The following is a 13,278-nucleotide window of genomic DNA, read 5'->3' on the forward strand; positions in this document are numbered from 1 at the left end:
AAGCTGATAAGAGATATTGGATGTAGCTACTATGTAGGATTTCCTCATTACCCATTAAAATACCGATGGAATTTTATTTACAATAAACTGTGATACTTGGAAACTGGCATGTATACCTTACACCAACCGATGGCTTATTTATATGACTCTACCAAATGATAGTTTATGCCACCATATATCAGATACTAAATACACGGGTGATAAGATCATAGCTGATTATTTGGAGGTTATAATGACTATGATGATCCTATATATATCTAGGGACAGAATACAATACTATAGTCGGTGGTACCAGAGGGGCAGGTGAAAGTGCTGGAAGAATCGTCCTTAGCATAACTGTATGCCTGTGGGCACTGGTTCTTGAACATCATCGAGTAGTTTGTGGCGGGGCAGTTCTTGACATAGGAACCTCTGCAGCAATACTGGTCAGTTTGAAAGACAGTACAGGCACTATTTCATCCACCATTCACCTTCAATTCAGCAGGGAAAGCAGCATTCACGTCGGCTTTGCATGCAGGGGCAGTGCACTGTCCATTTGTAGGATTGATGGAGAGAGGAACGTTGAAGCCGTCAACCAGGGAGACATCGTAGAAGTCCTGGTTGCCATCTCCATTTAGGGTGTACTCGACCAGCGTGGTCGGAATGCCCCCGAGACTTGGCAGCTCAGTTGGCCGTTGCAGTCACCAGTTTGACAGGTTCCTCGGCCGCTCGCATCGAAAGAACAGCCAGTTCGGCCCCAGAATCTTGCCGCCTTTGTCCCTGCCGGCACATCGACGGTCCATGTCTGACCTTGGTCAAGCTGCTGCCCTCCTCCTGGTAGTCCTGCCGCCCAAACTGTGTATATACAAAGAAAAGAAATCCTAAAATAATCATTAAAAAAATCTCTGACTAGAAAATTTTAAATATTTAGAAAATATAGTTGTCCTTTTATATTTGCAAATTTCTATAAAAAACTTGTTCCCCTAGACCTGAATCGACATTTCAAGATATTCTTATTTCACTATTGATAATAATTTAGTCTATTTTTTTAAATCATAAGTTCATATTCCACTACTTATTTAACATTTTTATTTGAAAGCAAATAATACCTATTTAAAAATTAAACCAATTTTTTGAAATTATTATAATATTAGTTACAAAACTCAATTAAAATGTATATTTTTCAAATATTAAATTTTAAACTATTGATATGTTGAGTATTAATTAATAAGTTGTAATCTCACTTTTAATTATTGACAAACTTGAAAAATTTATAAATACATTAATAAACATAAAATTTTAAAAATAGATTGAGAAACATTCATAAGAAAACAAAGTATATAATTTAGAAAAATGGATCAATCAAACAAAATATCAAGTTTAACCAAAAGAAATTGTAAGCTTTTCCAATTTGATTCTATGAACTTAACATCTTCTTCAAATAATTTTTCTACAGTTTTTTTGTTTGAACATTATTTATTAATAAGTTGTATTCTCACTTTTAATTACTAATAAACTTAAATAAATTTATAAATACATTAATAAGAATAAATTTAAAAAATAGATTTAAAAACATTTATAAGAAAACAAAATATATAATTTTTAAAAAGTGGGTCAATCAAACAAAATATCAAGTTTAAGCAAAAGAAATTCTATGAAGTTAACATCTTTATCAAGATAATTTTACATCTTCCGATTTGATTCTTAGGGTACCTTGGCTTTTCAAGTCACTGAAATAGTTAGGATCAAAAACTGGCCAGCTGTTACCTAGAGTCATTTCATGTATTCAATGCAGGTTTGAGTTCTGATAAACCAGGGCTCTCGTAGCATCCACGGCTTCTCAGCCGGGTCCATGCTAGTTTGCTTCCTTCTGAAGTTATTACGGTCGGAAACTGGGCAGCGGTTACCTGAAGTCAAGTCATGCACTAAATGCAACCTGAAGTCAAGTCATGCACTAAATGTAAGTTTGAATTCTAATAACAAGGGCTTTCGTACGATGCATTGACAATTCTATGAATACAATACATGTTACACATTTTATGCATATAATACATGTTGCATATACATATAACTGCATCTAGATGCATCTTAGAATCTTATTCATACAATGCATGTTACACATCCTATGCATATAATGCATTTTACATAGACATATAACTACATGCAGATGCATCGTAGAAGCTGGGTAGACGGTGCCCTCATACGTCACACTACTGCTCAGACTGAGTCCATGCTTCCTTCGTGTCTGCCCGGGCGATCTTTTCCTATATAAATGATGAATCCTTCTTCATATACTCAATCTATCCATCTTCATTCGACCGTTCAATACAGACGGTATAATGGCAACAGTATCAGATCTTGTGCTTATTCTTGTGGCTGGACTGGCTATATATCTTCAGATGCAAGGTAAGCTGTATTGGTAACATAAGAGTTTTAGATTGAATAGACTATATATCCGAGGTTCACAATAATAATATGCGTGTGTTTTTTGTTGCAGAGGCGGCAGCAGTTAAGTTTGAGATAACGAACCAGTGCGGGTACACGGTTTGGGCGGCAGGATTACCCGGCGGAGGGCAGCAGCTCGACCAGGGTAAGACATGGACCGTCGATGTGCCGGCAGGGACAAAGGGAGCAGGATTCTGGGGCCGAACCGGCTGCTCTTTTGATGCGAGCGGTCGAGGAACCTGTCAAACCGGTGACTGCAACGGCCAATTGAGCTGCCAGGTCTCGGGAGGCGTTCCCACCACGCTGGCTGAGTACACCCTCAATGGAGATGGCAACAAGGACTTCTACGACGTCTCCCTGGTGGACGGATTCAACGGTCCTCTCTCCATCAATCCTACAAACGGACAGTGCACTGCCCCTGCATGCAAAGCCGACGTCAATGCTGTTTGCCCTGTTGAGTTGAAGGTGAATGGCGGATGCAATAGTGCCTGCACTATCTTTCAAACTGACCAGTATTACTGCAGAGGTGCCTATGTCGACAACTGCCCTGCCACAAACTACTCGATGATCTTCAAGAACCAGTGCCCTCAGGCCTACAGTTATGCCAAGGATGATACTTCCAGCACTTTCACCTGCCCTTCTGGAACCACTGACTACAGTATTGTATTCTGTCCCTAAATCTATATAGGAGTATGCTCATCTACATCCTAATAATCAGCTATGAGTGTATCACCTCCGTATTTAGTATCTGATATATGGTGGCATAAACTATCACTCGGTAGTCATATAAATAAGCCATCATTTGTTGTAAGGCGTTAGATGCAATTTTGAAGTATCACAGTTTACTATAAATAAAAGTCCAGTATTCTAATGGGCAATTTGAAATAGGTAATTCATATGCAATATCTTTTTATAAATGTTTTTTATTATTTTAGTAGGGAAGGGGTCCTAAACCCTTACAAAAAAAACAAATAAACTAGAGAGCAATGACACAATCGCTGGCATCGGATAGCCAACACCCCAGAAAGCATAGAAACAACTCTCAAAAGTAATAAAACACTAACAATACCCACATAACTAAACATAATAACCCTCTCCAACTTCCTACTATCCATAATACAGCTACTAGCATATAACTAAAAAGAGTTCATAATAGTATCAAAGTACTTAATCCACATGAAAACACCCAACATAAGGCATGCAGGCCTGTTTAGATAAAAGTACATGTTAAAACTAATACTATCAGCTTTTGAAATCAACGCAGACCAAAAAAAAGCACCAACCCAATAGCATCCTACTCATCCTTGATGACGTTCCATTCCCGCACAAGACACTACATCAGTTCCTTCTAGATCTTACGTTACAACATGTCCTCTTTTTGCTCCTCTTGCAGGTTGACATCCTTCATCTTTTTTGCTTTTTTCTTCATCTTTCTCTATCTCAAGACAAACCCCATAACGACATTCTGCATAATTCATCAGTAATAGCACATAGGGAATTCAAGGCCTCTCCCATTAGCTAATGTCCTTGCCTATATTCATCCATCTTCGCTTTAAGGTTCATGAGCTTAACTTCTAGGTTAATTATCTAGTTTTGCTATTATTTGATGCTAAAATTCTCCTCCTCGATAGGAGAGTCCTGAGAACAGGGCACCATTTCCACATCCTAAAAAAGTATTTTGAAGCAAGGATTTTTGTTTCGAATCAACCTTGTCCTCTAGAGAATCACTTAAACCCTTTGAATCCTCCTTACTGTCCTCCCCTTGTTCCTCCCCTTCCACCTGAAATTCCTCATCCCCCCCCCCTCCTCACTAGAGCTCCTGAGTTGTCATCATCATCAAGGGTAAAAGCCTTTGCCGATTCAGGGGAAACATCTTCGGTTTCAATTTGTTTTTCTTGTCTTTGGCGAGCAGATGAGCCGACCTTCTTTCACCAAAGTGACCCTCCTATTTCTCCTTTTCATGCAGGTTATCTTTCACCTAATCTCATAGTTCTTACAAGATGAAAAATCAGACACCAATAATATCTATACTACCTATTAGGGCATGAGTGTATTCGCATGAGTTTTTTGACAAATTTTTTTTACCTTTTATCTTAAATTTATTTAATAGTAAACATGATTTTTTTTTATTATTTCCAAATTGATGTCTCCCAACATTTTTTCAAATAGATATATTTAAAATATCTATACTAATTTTATTTACATTATTCAGTTTATGTTTATTTGAAAATGTATTTTGATTACTTAAGGGTTATTTTATAGTTTTAACTTAAAAATTGTTTAATTTACTTAAGCATAGTTTTTTCTTATTCTTATTTAAACTTAAATTTTATTTAGAAGTTATTTAAAAAATATATATATTTTATTTTATTTTACTTGAATGTTGTTTTATATTTTTTATTTTAAATGCGTGTTATTGATGTATTTACTTTTATGTTTGTAGTAAGAATATGCAACTCCTTGATGTGACCAAGACACATGGTTTGGATTAAATGGAAGAAGAATTTATAAATGAATATACCCAACACAAAAATGATGTACATTTTAATATGTATTGTAATAAACCAATTCATAATAATGGATCCTAATAGATTTGCATGGATAATAAATTTAAAATTTTTAAACTATAATAATAAGATGGGAGAATTTTTTCTTAATTATATATTGCATATGAATTACCTTTATCACATTATTGATGAGATGATAGAAATTTTTATGTATATTATATTATCAAACACTTAACAATTTAATCCCACAACAACCTATCCATAAAATATCCCCAAATCAAAGTCTCCAAATCTACATTGAAAGAGGATGCCCATGAATCTAGTTGCGATAATTATATCATTTTTTATTGATGGACTTACATAACATATATTACATTAAAAATGAAGAAATCAAATATAATAGGTACTGCAAACCATTGCATATGTCAATGTCACATGATGTGTTGTTGTGATGACTAACCCTAGAACCTTAGTTAATATTATAATAATATTAATTTTGTTCAAAGAGAAATAATGTGAGTAACAAATTGTGAAGGGTACTTAACCATCAATACATTCTCTCACGATGCTTCAAGCTCTAACAAATAAGCAACCATAAAAAAATCTTTAAAAAATGCATAAAATAAATTAGATAATGAAAAACTCAGTACCTTATTTCACATCATCAATTTGTTAGCCTTTTCATCAAACCTCATGCAAAATCCCCTATTTGGACCATGGTAGCTAGATGGATCTATGGTTCCCAAATGGGCCCATGGCATCTAGTTGGGTCCGTGGCACCCAAATGTGACCATGAAACCTAAAATAGTTTTATCGTAGGGTTAACCTAAGTAATTTTTCATGTGCATATTCAACAATCACAAAATCAAGTACATAGTAAAGTCTATGTGGCCTACCTCATGCATGTAGGTTCCCTTTGTGGTGTGTTACCATAATATCTATATCTTGAGTAGTTGACACTCTCTCTTATGTGACATCTTTTCTCTCAAGATAGTGTGGACCCCTCTACGATACACTAAACTAAATAAGACAAAAAGATTCATGAAAAGTTAAATAAATTCAATATTTAAGAGATAAATTCTCTCAAAACACTAATTTAGCATGGATCAATCATTTCATCATAACTTGAGCTAGAGAGCTCCAATTTGCATGTTGATTGTTGCATTGGAATTGTTATTTTGCTCTTGTTCTTACCAAATGCTATTTAATATAGTATTATTTTATTAATGACTATATTGGTATTTCTCATCACTTATTTTCATAATTCAAAATGGTATACATGATACCATGCTTCTACATACATAAAGAGAAAGAAAAAATAAGGGGCATGTATCTACCTTCAAATTTTGTCACTCTTAGTAAGAATTTTGTACATGATTTTGATTTCACTAACAAAGTGGTTTTGCATAATCCTATTCCTAACATTGTATTACATGTATCAAGCTAAATTGGGGGATTTTTTTGAATACCTTTATGAGTATCCCTTTTACGTGAATATTTAATTTCTTGCACTTTACCTTGCATATTCATGTAGTGGAATATGACCGCTTAAGTGAAGGTTAAATGTAGTGTCACAAATTATACTCCTTAATTGTGAGCCCAATTTTAAACTGTCCCTAGCACTTTAGTTTTCCACTCCCCTAGGAATTTTAAATACCATTTCTAGCCTTGAATTTAACTCCCAATTCAAGAAGATGGGTCCTATTCTATTTTAAATTTCAAAACATCTTATTTCACATATTAATTTTCATCAATTGAAAAAATTATGACCAGGTCTAATATTAGGGCCCTAATATCGCACATCTCACTTTTCTAGAGCCTATTTTGGTGGGACTAATCGAATTAACACACATATCCTAACAAGAAATACCCAAAATTTTGGGTATTTTTAGTTTTAGCTATGACATTTTAGAATATGGTTGAGCAATTTTTTAATATAATTATTTTATGTCAATTTTTTATCAACATTAAGCTTGTAAATCATATATAAGAAATTAAATTTATTTAGTTGTGATATCAATCAAATATTATTCTTATCCTTATGATTCATTTGTTCTTGAGTTGATATATGCGTCACCTTTGATTGTCTCATCTACTATTCACTCTAATATATTTAAGTCAGTCTCTTATTTATGTTTGTTTATTTATTTGATTGTAGCAATACACATGCATAAGGGTCAGAGTACACACTATTTTTTAAGACCCAACTTGGCTATACATGGAAGTGGGAATCACAAAATGGGGCTTCACTAAGGAAAGCCTAGGTATATATCTATAACACCATTTTTTATCTCTTTTGTGTATTAATAGGTTTAGATACATGTTGTAAGCCCAGTTTGTAGGTATAGGAGCATTGAGATGTCTAAGAAAAAGATTACCAAAGAAAAACTAGGAGAAAATGTCTCGACTATGGAACCTCGCACCATTGTCCTATTCGTTTGAACTAAAGTTTTGGGGGCTTGTAGTTTGGATCCTTTGGATACCATATCTAACACTCTCTAGCACTCTAACATTTTTCTAGACTAGGGTACCTAGGACACTTAATCGACTGTTTTAGGCTCAAATTTCTACCATAGGTGCACCTTTGAATCCCAATTTTACGTGTATAATTATAAATAGTTTCTTGCTTGTTTATTGGTCTATTTTACCCATTTGTATGATAATTTACTTTTTTCTTGAGGACCTAATTAGCTCACATCTAAGTCAATAAATTGATTTTTCATGCAATAAATGAATAAATCCTAGGTTTCTTGACTCTTTTTGAGTAATATTTATTAAAGAATAACACCTTTGTGGCTTGTATTCAAACATTTTATGGAGGAGAGTTTGATTATGATTAAATTACTAGCTATATTTCATCATCTTTCTTCCATATCAAACACTAAGTAATTTGAAAAGTTCCATTCCATAAAGAATCAAACTTCCCATTTTCTCTTTTAGGTTCCCTCTTTTTATCCCATAACATACTAGATCTCTTACCATGAAATTCCTTTGTTGAGCTCTTATGTCAAATTTTTTCTTTACCTTGGCTTGATGTAGGTAAATTCTATCAATCATGTCTTCTCTCTAGGTTATTTGATCTTAGTGAGATACCTTCTTATTTTCTCTAAGGTACTTTAAAATAATTGATCTTCTATAATAGCTATAATCTAATAGCTAATAGATCTAGAAGAAAAGGAAAAGCATTACCTATTCCATGTACAAACTCAAAAGGCGACATTCCTATTTCCATCTTTGGTCTAGTCATATATGCCCACAATACTTCATATAGTTTCATGTGCCAATTCTTCTAATTTTAGTCCACCAATTCTTAATGATAACAACTAAATGATGGTTACTCAACTCAGCTTGCCCATTCCCTTCAAACTAATGACATATAGAATGGCATAAAGTCACTCCATACTTTTAAGAAAATAAAGATAATTTGATGAAGGATTGATATGATCATTCCAAAAAGTTGAGATCAAGTTCCTAACAACATCTTCAAACCTATCAAATTAAGGATCTCTAAATATAATTTCACAATTACCTTCTGAGGAACTATCATTCGTAACCTTTCTCCTTTTCACATATTGTGTTGGTGTCTTTCTATTGAAACCAATATTAGCTGAAAGAGAAGAGATTTGTATTTATTTTGACATATTTTCACTTAAAATAGATGCCAATGTTAGTTTGAATAAGGACACTTCCTAACTATTTCTTAATTAGCACATATTCACATTGTTAAGTTGAAGGAACACAATCCACTATGAGAGGGGGTGAATCAGTTGATCGTGTAGGAATTTGATTTTTCAAACTTACAAACACTAAAGATATAAATCAAGGATTTAAATACAGATAAATGTTGAACACACATGCACAAAATAATAATACGTACAACATAATATGTATGAGGAAAATCCACTATAGAGAAAATCCTCGGTGAGAAGAGCTACTAGGGTCTATTGCCCTAATCCAGCCTCATAGTGAAAATGTTTTGATTACAAATTTTATTTAATTTTTCCAAACTCCTAAAAAGGAATTTCTTATCTACAAAGAGAAAAAATTTCTTAAGGAGTTTAGACCTTTCTCCAAATAGGGAAGGCTTGCAAAAAGATATAAGGGAATTTAGATTACTTTCTTCAAATTTCTTAGTCATAGTTAAAATTATATGTATGATTATTTAGTTCTAATCTCATTGTATCAAAATAGGGACATACAAAGAAAAAAATAGTTTAAAAAATTTGACTAGAAAATGTTAAATATTTATAAAATATAATTGTCCATTTAGATTTGCTAATTTTTGGGAACTTTCCCTCTAAGACTAAGTTGACATTTCACCATATTCTTATTTCACTAATTATTTAACATTTTTTATTTGAAAACAAATAATATCTACTTAAAAATTAAACCACTTTTTTGAAATTAATATAGCATTAGTTACAAAAGTTAATTAAATTTATATTATTCAAACATTAAGTTTTAAAATAATTGATATGCTCAAACTTAATTAATTAATCATATTCTCACTTTAAGTTACTAACAAACTTGAGAAATTTATAAATACATTAATAAGAATAAAATTTAGAAAAAGGATTTAGAAATATTCATAAGAAAACAAAGTATGTAATTTAGAGAAGTGGGTCAATCAAACAAATATCAAGTTTACGCAAATGAGAAGAAGTAAAAGAACAACTCATTTTTTTTTATCTTAGTTGTAGATTTATTTTTTTAATAAGAAATTGTAAGGGAATTTCTATTTGATTATATGAAAATAACATCTTCATCAAACAATTTTACTAAAGTTTATACTTGAACTCTATTTACATTATTTAAAACTAGCACTTGCACCAAAACAAGGTGCAAGGATTAAGCGGATAGTAATATATATATTTTGAATAATATATTGGAGGGTACAATATAGCTTGGTGTATTCCTCACAATTCAAACAAAAACAATGATAATGGAAGATAAATAACAAAGAAATTTTGAAAAGAGAAATGAATTCTTTTGGTAGTTCATTAATCTATATAGAGAAACATCCATAAAAATTCTATTTCAATATTTTATTAACATGTAATTTTTCCTTCTAGCATCTATTGCATTGCTAAGAAAATTTATCAAATTGGAGGATAAGAAGAAACATTAAATTTTAAACCTTGAACCTTACTTATAAATGTGAAACCTTCACATATAAACCCTAATACTTAGATACCTTGAATCTTGTCTTCCATTAAACTTAAACAATACAACATAGGATATAAAAATATCTCTCTCTCTCTGCCCTCTCTTTATATATATATAGAGAGAGACTTCAAATATCAAATAGGAAAACATTAAATCCCAAATCTCACCCTAACCCTAATTAATTTGTAACTCTATTTTAAATCTAACACTAACCTTGATTTTACCTAAACTTTGATCCTAAGAATAACTTTAAAAACTAAATGTAACTCCAAGAATCGTAATTAATGTTTCCTAATTAATCTCAACATAATAGATACTATCATTTTAAAGTAATTTTTTTTTTTTTTTTTTTTTCTTCCCTCCCATTGTAATTAGAATAGATCAATTATTTCTTAAATGAAAATTATTAAATACAATGTTTTATAACTTTTACCATTTGAAAATAATAAATTTTTTAAATTTAACTGTTAATATCATATCATTCCTCATGATTCTTCACCCACGTGAGGCTTTGCTCTTTGAAAAGAATGGTGGTATCAATATCCATGTGCATAGAATGGTGGCGGTTTTTGAGCCCTAGACCTCGAGTTAAACACCTTAGATGTTTGTAATTTATTTATTTTGTTAATTTATATGATAAATAATACATTTTCATATCAAAGAAATAAATTATAAATTGTAAAATTATTATAATTTCAAATTTAAAAACAAGTTTAATTATTTTAAATATATTATATATTTTCACAATTACATTTTAAAGAATCTTTCTCTTTACCCTTGGAAGAGATAGATGGCAATAAAACTTTAAAAAAATTTATGAAATGGTGTGGAAAGTAAAAAAGGCATACATACCTTACCTTCTTGTGGGATTTGAATTTGTCACTTCTCTTTTAAAAGCACAATTTCTCTACCACTAGACCAACTTAGACATACAAATACAAGTAGTAAAATGTTATGTTATAAATCATTTACCATTTTTTCACCATGAGAAAGTGAGAAACCAAAAACGGAAAGAAAGTCTTAGGCAAACGGAAAAAGTAAATAAAATCGACAGAATTTCAGCGTGAAAAATGTTGAAACACAACGTATTATTCCTCTGCAAGGTGAGGGCAAAAGAGAACACAATAGTGCACGCTCAAGAGGAGTGTCTGCCGGGGAAAGGAATTTTAACTAAATATGCTCTATTCAGACCTGTTTTTAATGAAGAGAAGGCCCTTTGTTTCCTTTCTTTAACTAGCTTATGTTGCTTATTACAGTATTTGTATAGCTAAACAAAGTACAGATATAGAATTTTCACAAGCCGTTGCAACTGCGATTTGGTGACAAAATCATTTAGTCAATATCATATATACATCCGTTTACAAGTTCAATGAAACCCTAAATCCATGGCCGAAAAGAACCAAAAGTGTATAGAGGAAATAAGAATGATCAGTAAGCAATGGATGAGGCCCTGTGGATCGGGTACACGAAGCCCTAAACCCATGACCTTAAAAACATCAAAAACACAAATCATAAAGCATAAGATTCTTTTGTTTTCTCAAATACCCTAACTATAATCTTGTTTTGCCCTCCCTAAGTTCGACATGATCATCTTGAATTCTTGACAATCAACGGAGCCATTCCCATCACAGTTCGCGCTTCGAATCATCAACTCGCACTCCTCTATGGTGCTAGTCCTCCCCGAGATTCCTGAGAATCCCGTGAAGCTCCTCTGAAGAAAATGAAGAACTCGCCACAACAAGTTTGTATAGGGTTTTGAGGCCTAGAGCCAGAGGCCAAGTCAGTCATCCTGTTTGTAAAGTTGAGCCAGAAATGTGCATTAACATGTCATGTTTAAATACTATAGTTACCAACTGAACTCGGATTTATGAATTTGAAAAGAGGCACTGATCTATGATTTAAATAGTTGAATCTATGATATTAATTTTGTTAATTATGGGTAGCTTGGACAGCTGTTCGTCCTTACCCGAAATAACAGCATTAGTTATGGATAGTTTTGGACAGCTGTTCGTCCTGACCTAGAATTAGAAAATGGTTGTTTTTGTCAAACAAGTATTGTTAGGATAAAAACAATTGTTATTTAATAGTGGCATTTTTAGGTGACACCTCAAAGCCAAAATTAGTTATTGGTTATTGAGTTGTCTTAATCTCAACCGTTGGTTTGAATTAATCTTGGCCGTTGGTTTTCCAACAGAGTAGCATAAAAAGGGGTCATGGGTCATTTGGAAAATAAGAAATCTTGAGAAGAACTTGTAGTGATAGCAAATAGTCTTGCAGTGATAGCAAATAGTCTTGCAGTGTTAGCAAGAGGCGCAGTGATAGCATTGATATAGCAGTGGAGGATATCAGTAGGAGATATTAGGAGTTTGTCGGAGTTCTGCCAGTAAGAGGCAAGGAATTCTTTTGTAATTCTTATATTGCTGAAGATTAATATATTTTCCATCTGTAGAACTGGTTTTCCCTTAGGGGTTTTTCCAGGGACAATTGTCCAAAAATATTGTGTCCTTGTGTTGCTTATTTCTTTCCGTATTTTTAGTGAAGTTGCAGTTGTTTTATTTTTCGATATTCAGCTGTAAATTTATTTTCAGTAGTTAAATAATTTTTATGAGATAGGAGATTAATAATCAGTGACTGCAATAGAATTTCTACATGGTATCAGAGCTTTGTTGAGGGTAGAAAAGGTTTACCCTAAGTAAAGGAAAGAAATTTGAGTTTGACCTCTTTCTAGTTATTGTTTTCCTTTATTTCTTTGAGATGGCCTCAACAGGTTTGAGAGATCAGGACAGATTGGATGGTGCCTCAAATTTTGGTGTCTAGAAAGCCAGAATTTCTTTATTGCTGGAAGAGAATTGAAAGGAAATGAAAGAGCAAGGAAAGGAAAATTAATCCAAGAAAGTTTATGATGAAGTAATTGTTACCATGAGAAAAGCAATAAACTTGGAGCATCACCCAAATGTGAAGAAGGAGGCACAAGAACTTTTGAAAGGGGAAAAGAAAAGAAAAACCCCTTGTGATATTATGAATGAGGCAATGCCTAAAAATGAAAGAGAGAGAGAGAGAGCAAGAAGCTCTTTACAATATTGTCATTAAGAAGAAATGAGAGAGGAGGCATCTCTTAAATAGAGATGAGGAGAGGAGTTACAAAGTAACTCCAAATCTATGAATGCCACCATTCATAAAA

The 13,278-nt window shown here is 32.7% G+C and overlaps 1 protein-coding gene across 1 annotated transcript; it reads left to right on the forward strand.

The window, feature by feature from the left end:
• Nucleotides 1–2,318: 2,318 nt before the first annotated feature.
• On the forward strand, nt 2,319–3,102 carry LOC131056002 (pathogenesis-related thaumatin-like protein 3.7). The gene is made up of 2 exons (XM_057990324.2): nt 2,319–2,385; nt 2,477–3,102. Exons 1-2 carry the CDS (start codon nt 2,319–2,321, stop codon nt 3,100–3,102), a joined length of 693 nt encoding a protein of 230 aa, XP_057846307.1.
• The last annotated feature ends 10,176 nt before the right edge of the window (nt 3,103–13,278 follow it).

This window comes from Cryptomeria japonica, chromosome 8, assembly GCF_030272615.1.
Source record: "Cryptomeria japonica chromosome 8, Sugi_1.0, whole genome shotgun sequence".
In the NCBI taxonomy this organism is placed as follows: Eukaryota; Viridiplantae; Streptophyta; class Pinopsida; order Cupressales; family Cupressaceae; genus Cryptomeria; species Cryptomeria japonica.

Coding starts and splice junctions, on each gene's coding strand:
- LOC131056002 (XM_057990324.2), top strand. CDS start 2,319: ATGGCAACAGTATCAGATCTTGTGCTTATTCTTGTGGCTGGACTGGCT. Junction 2,386..2,476: donor TATATATCTTCAGATGCAAG/GTAAGCTGTATT, acceptor TTTTTGTTGCAG/AGGCGGCAGCAGTTAAGTTT.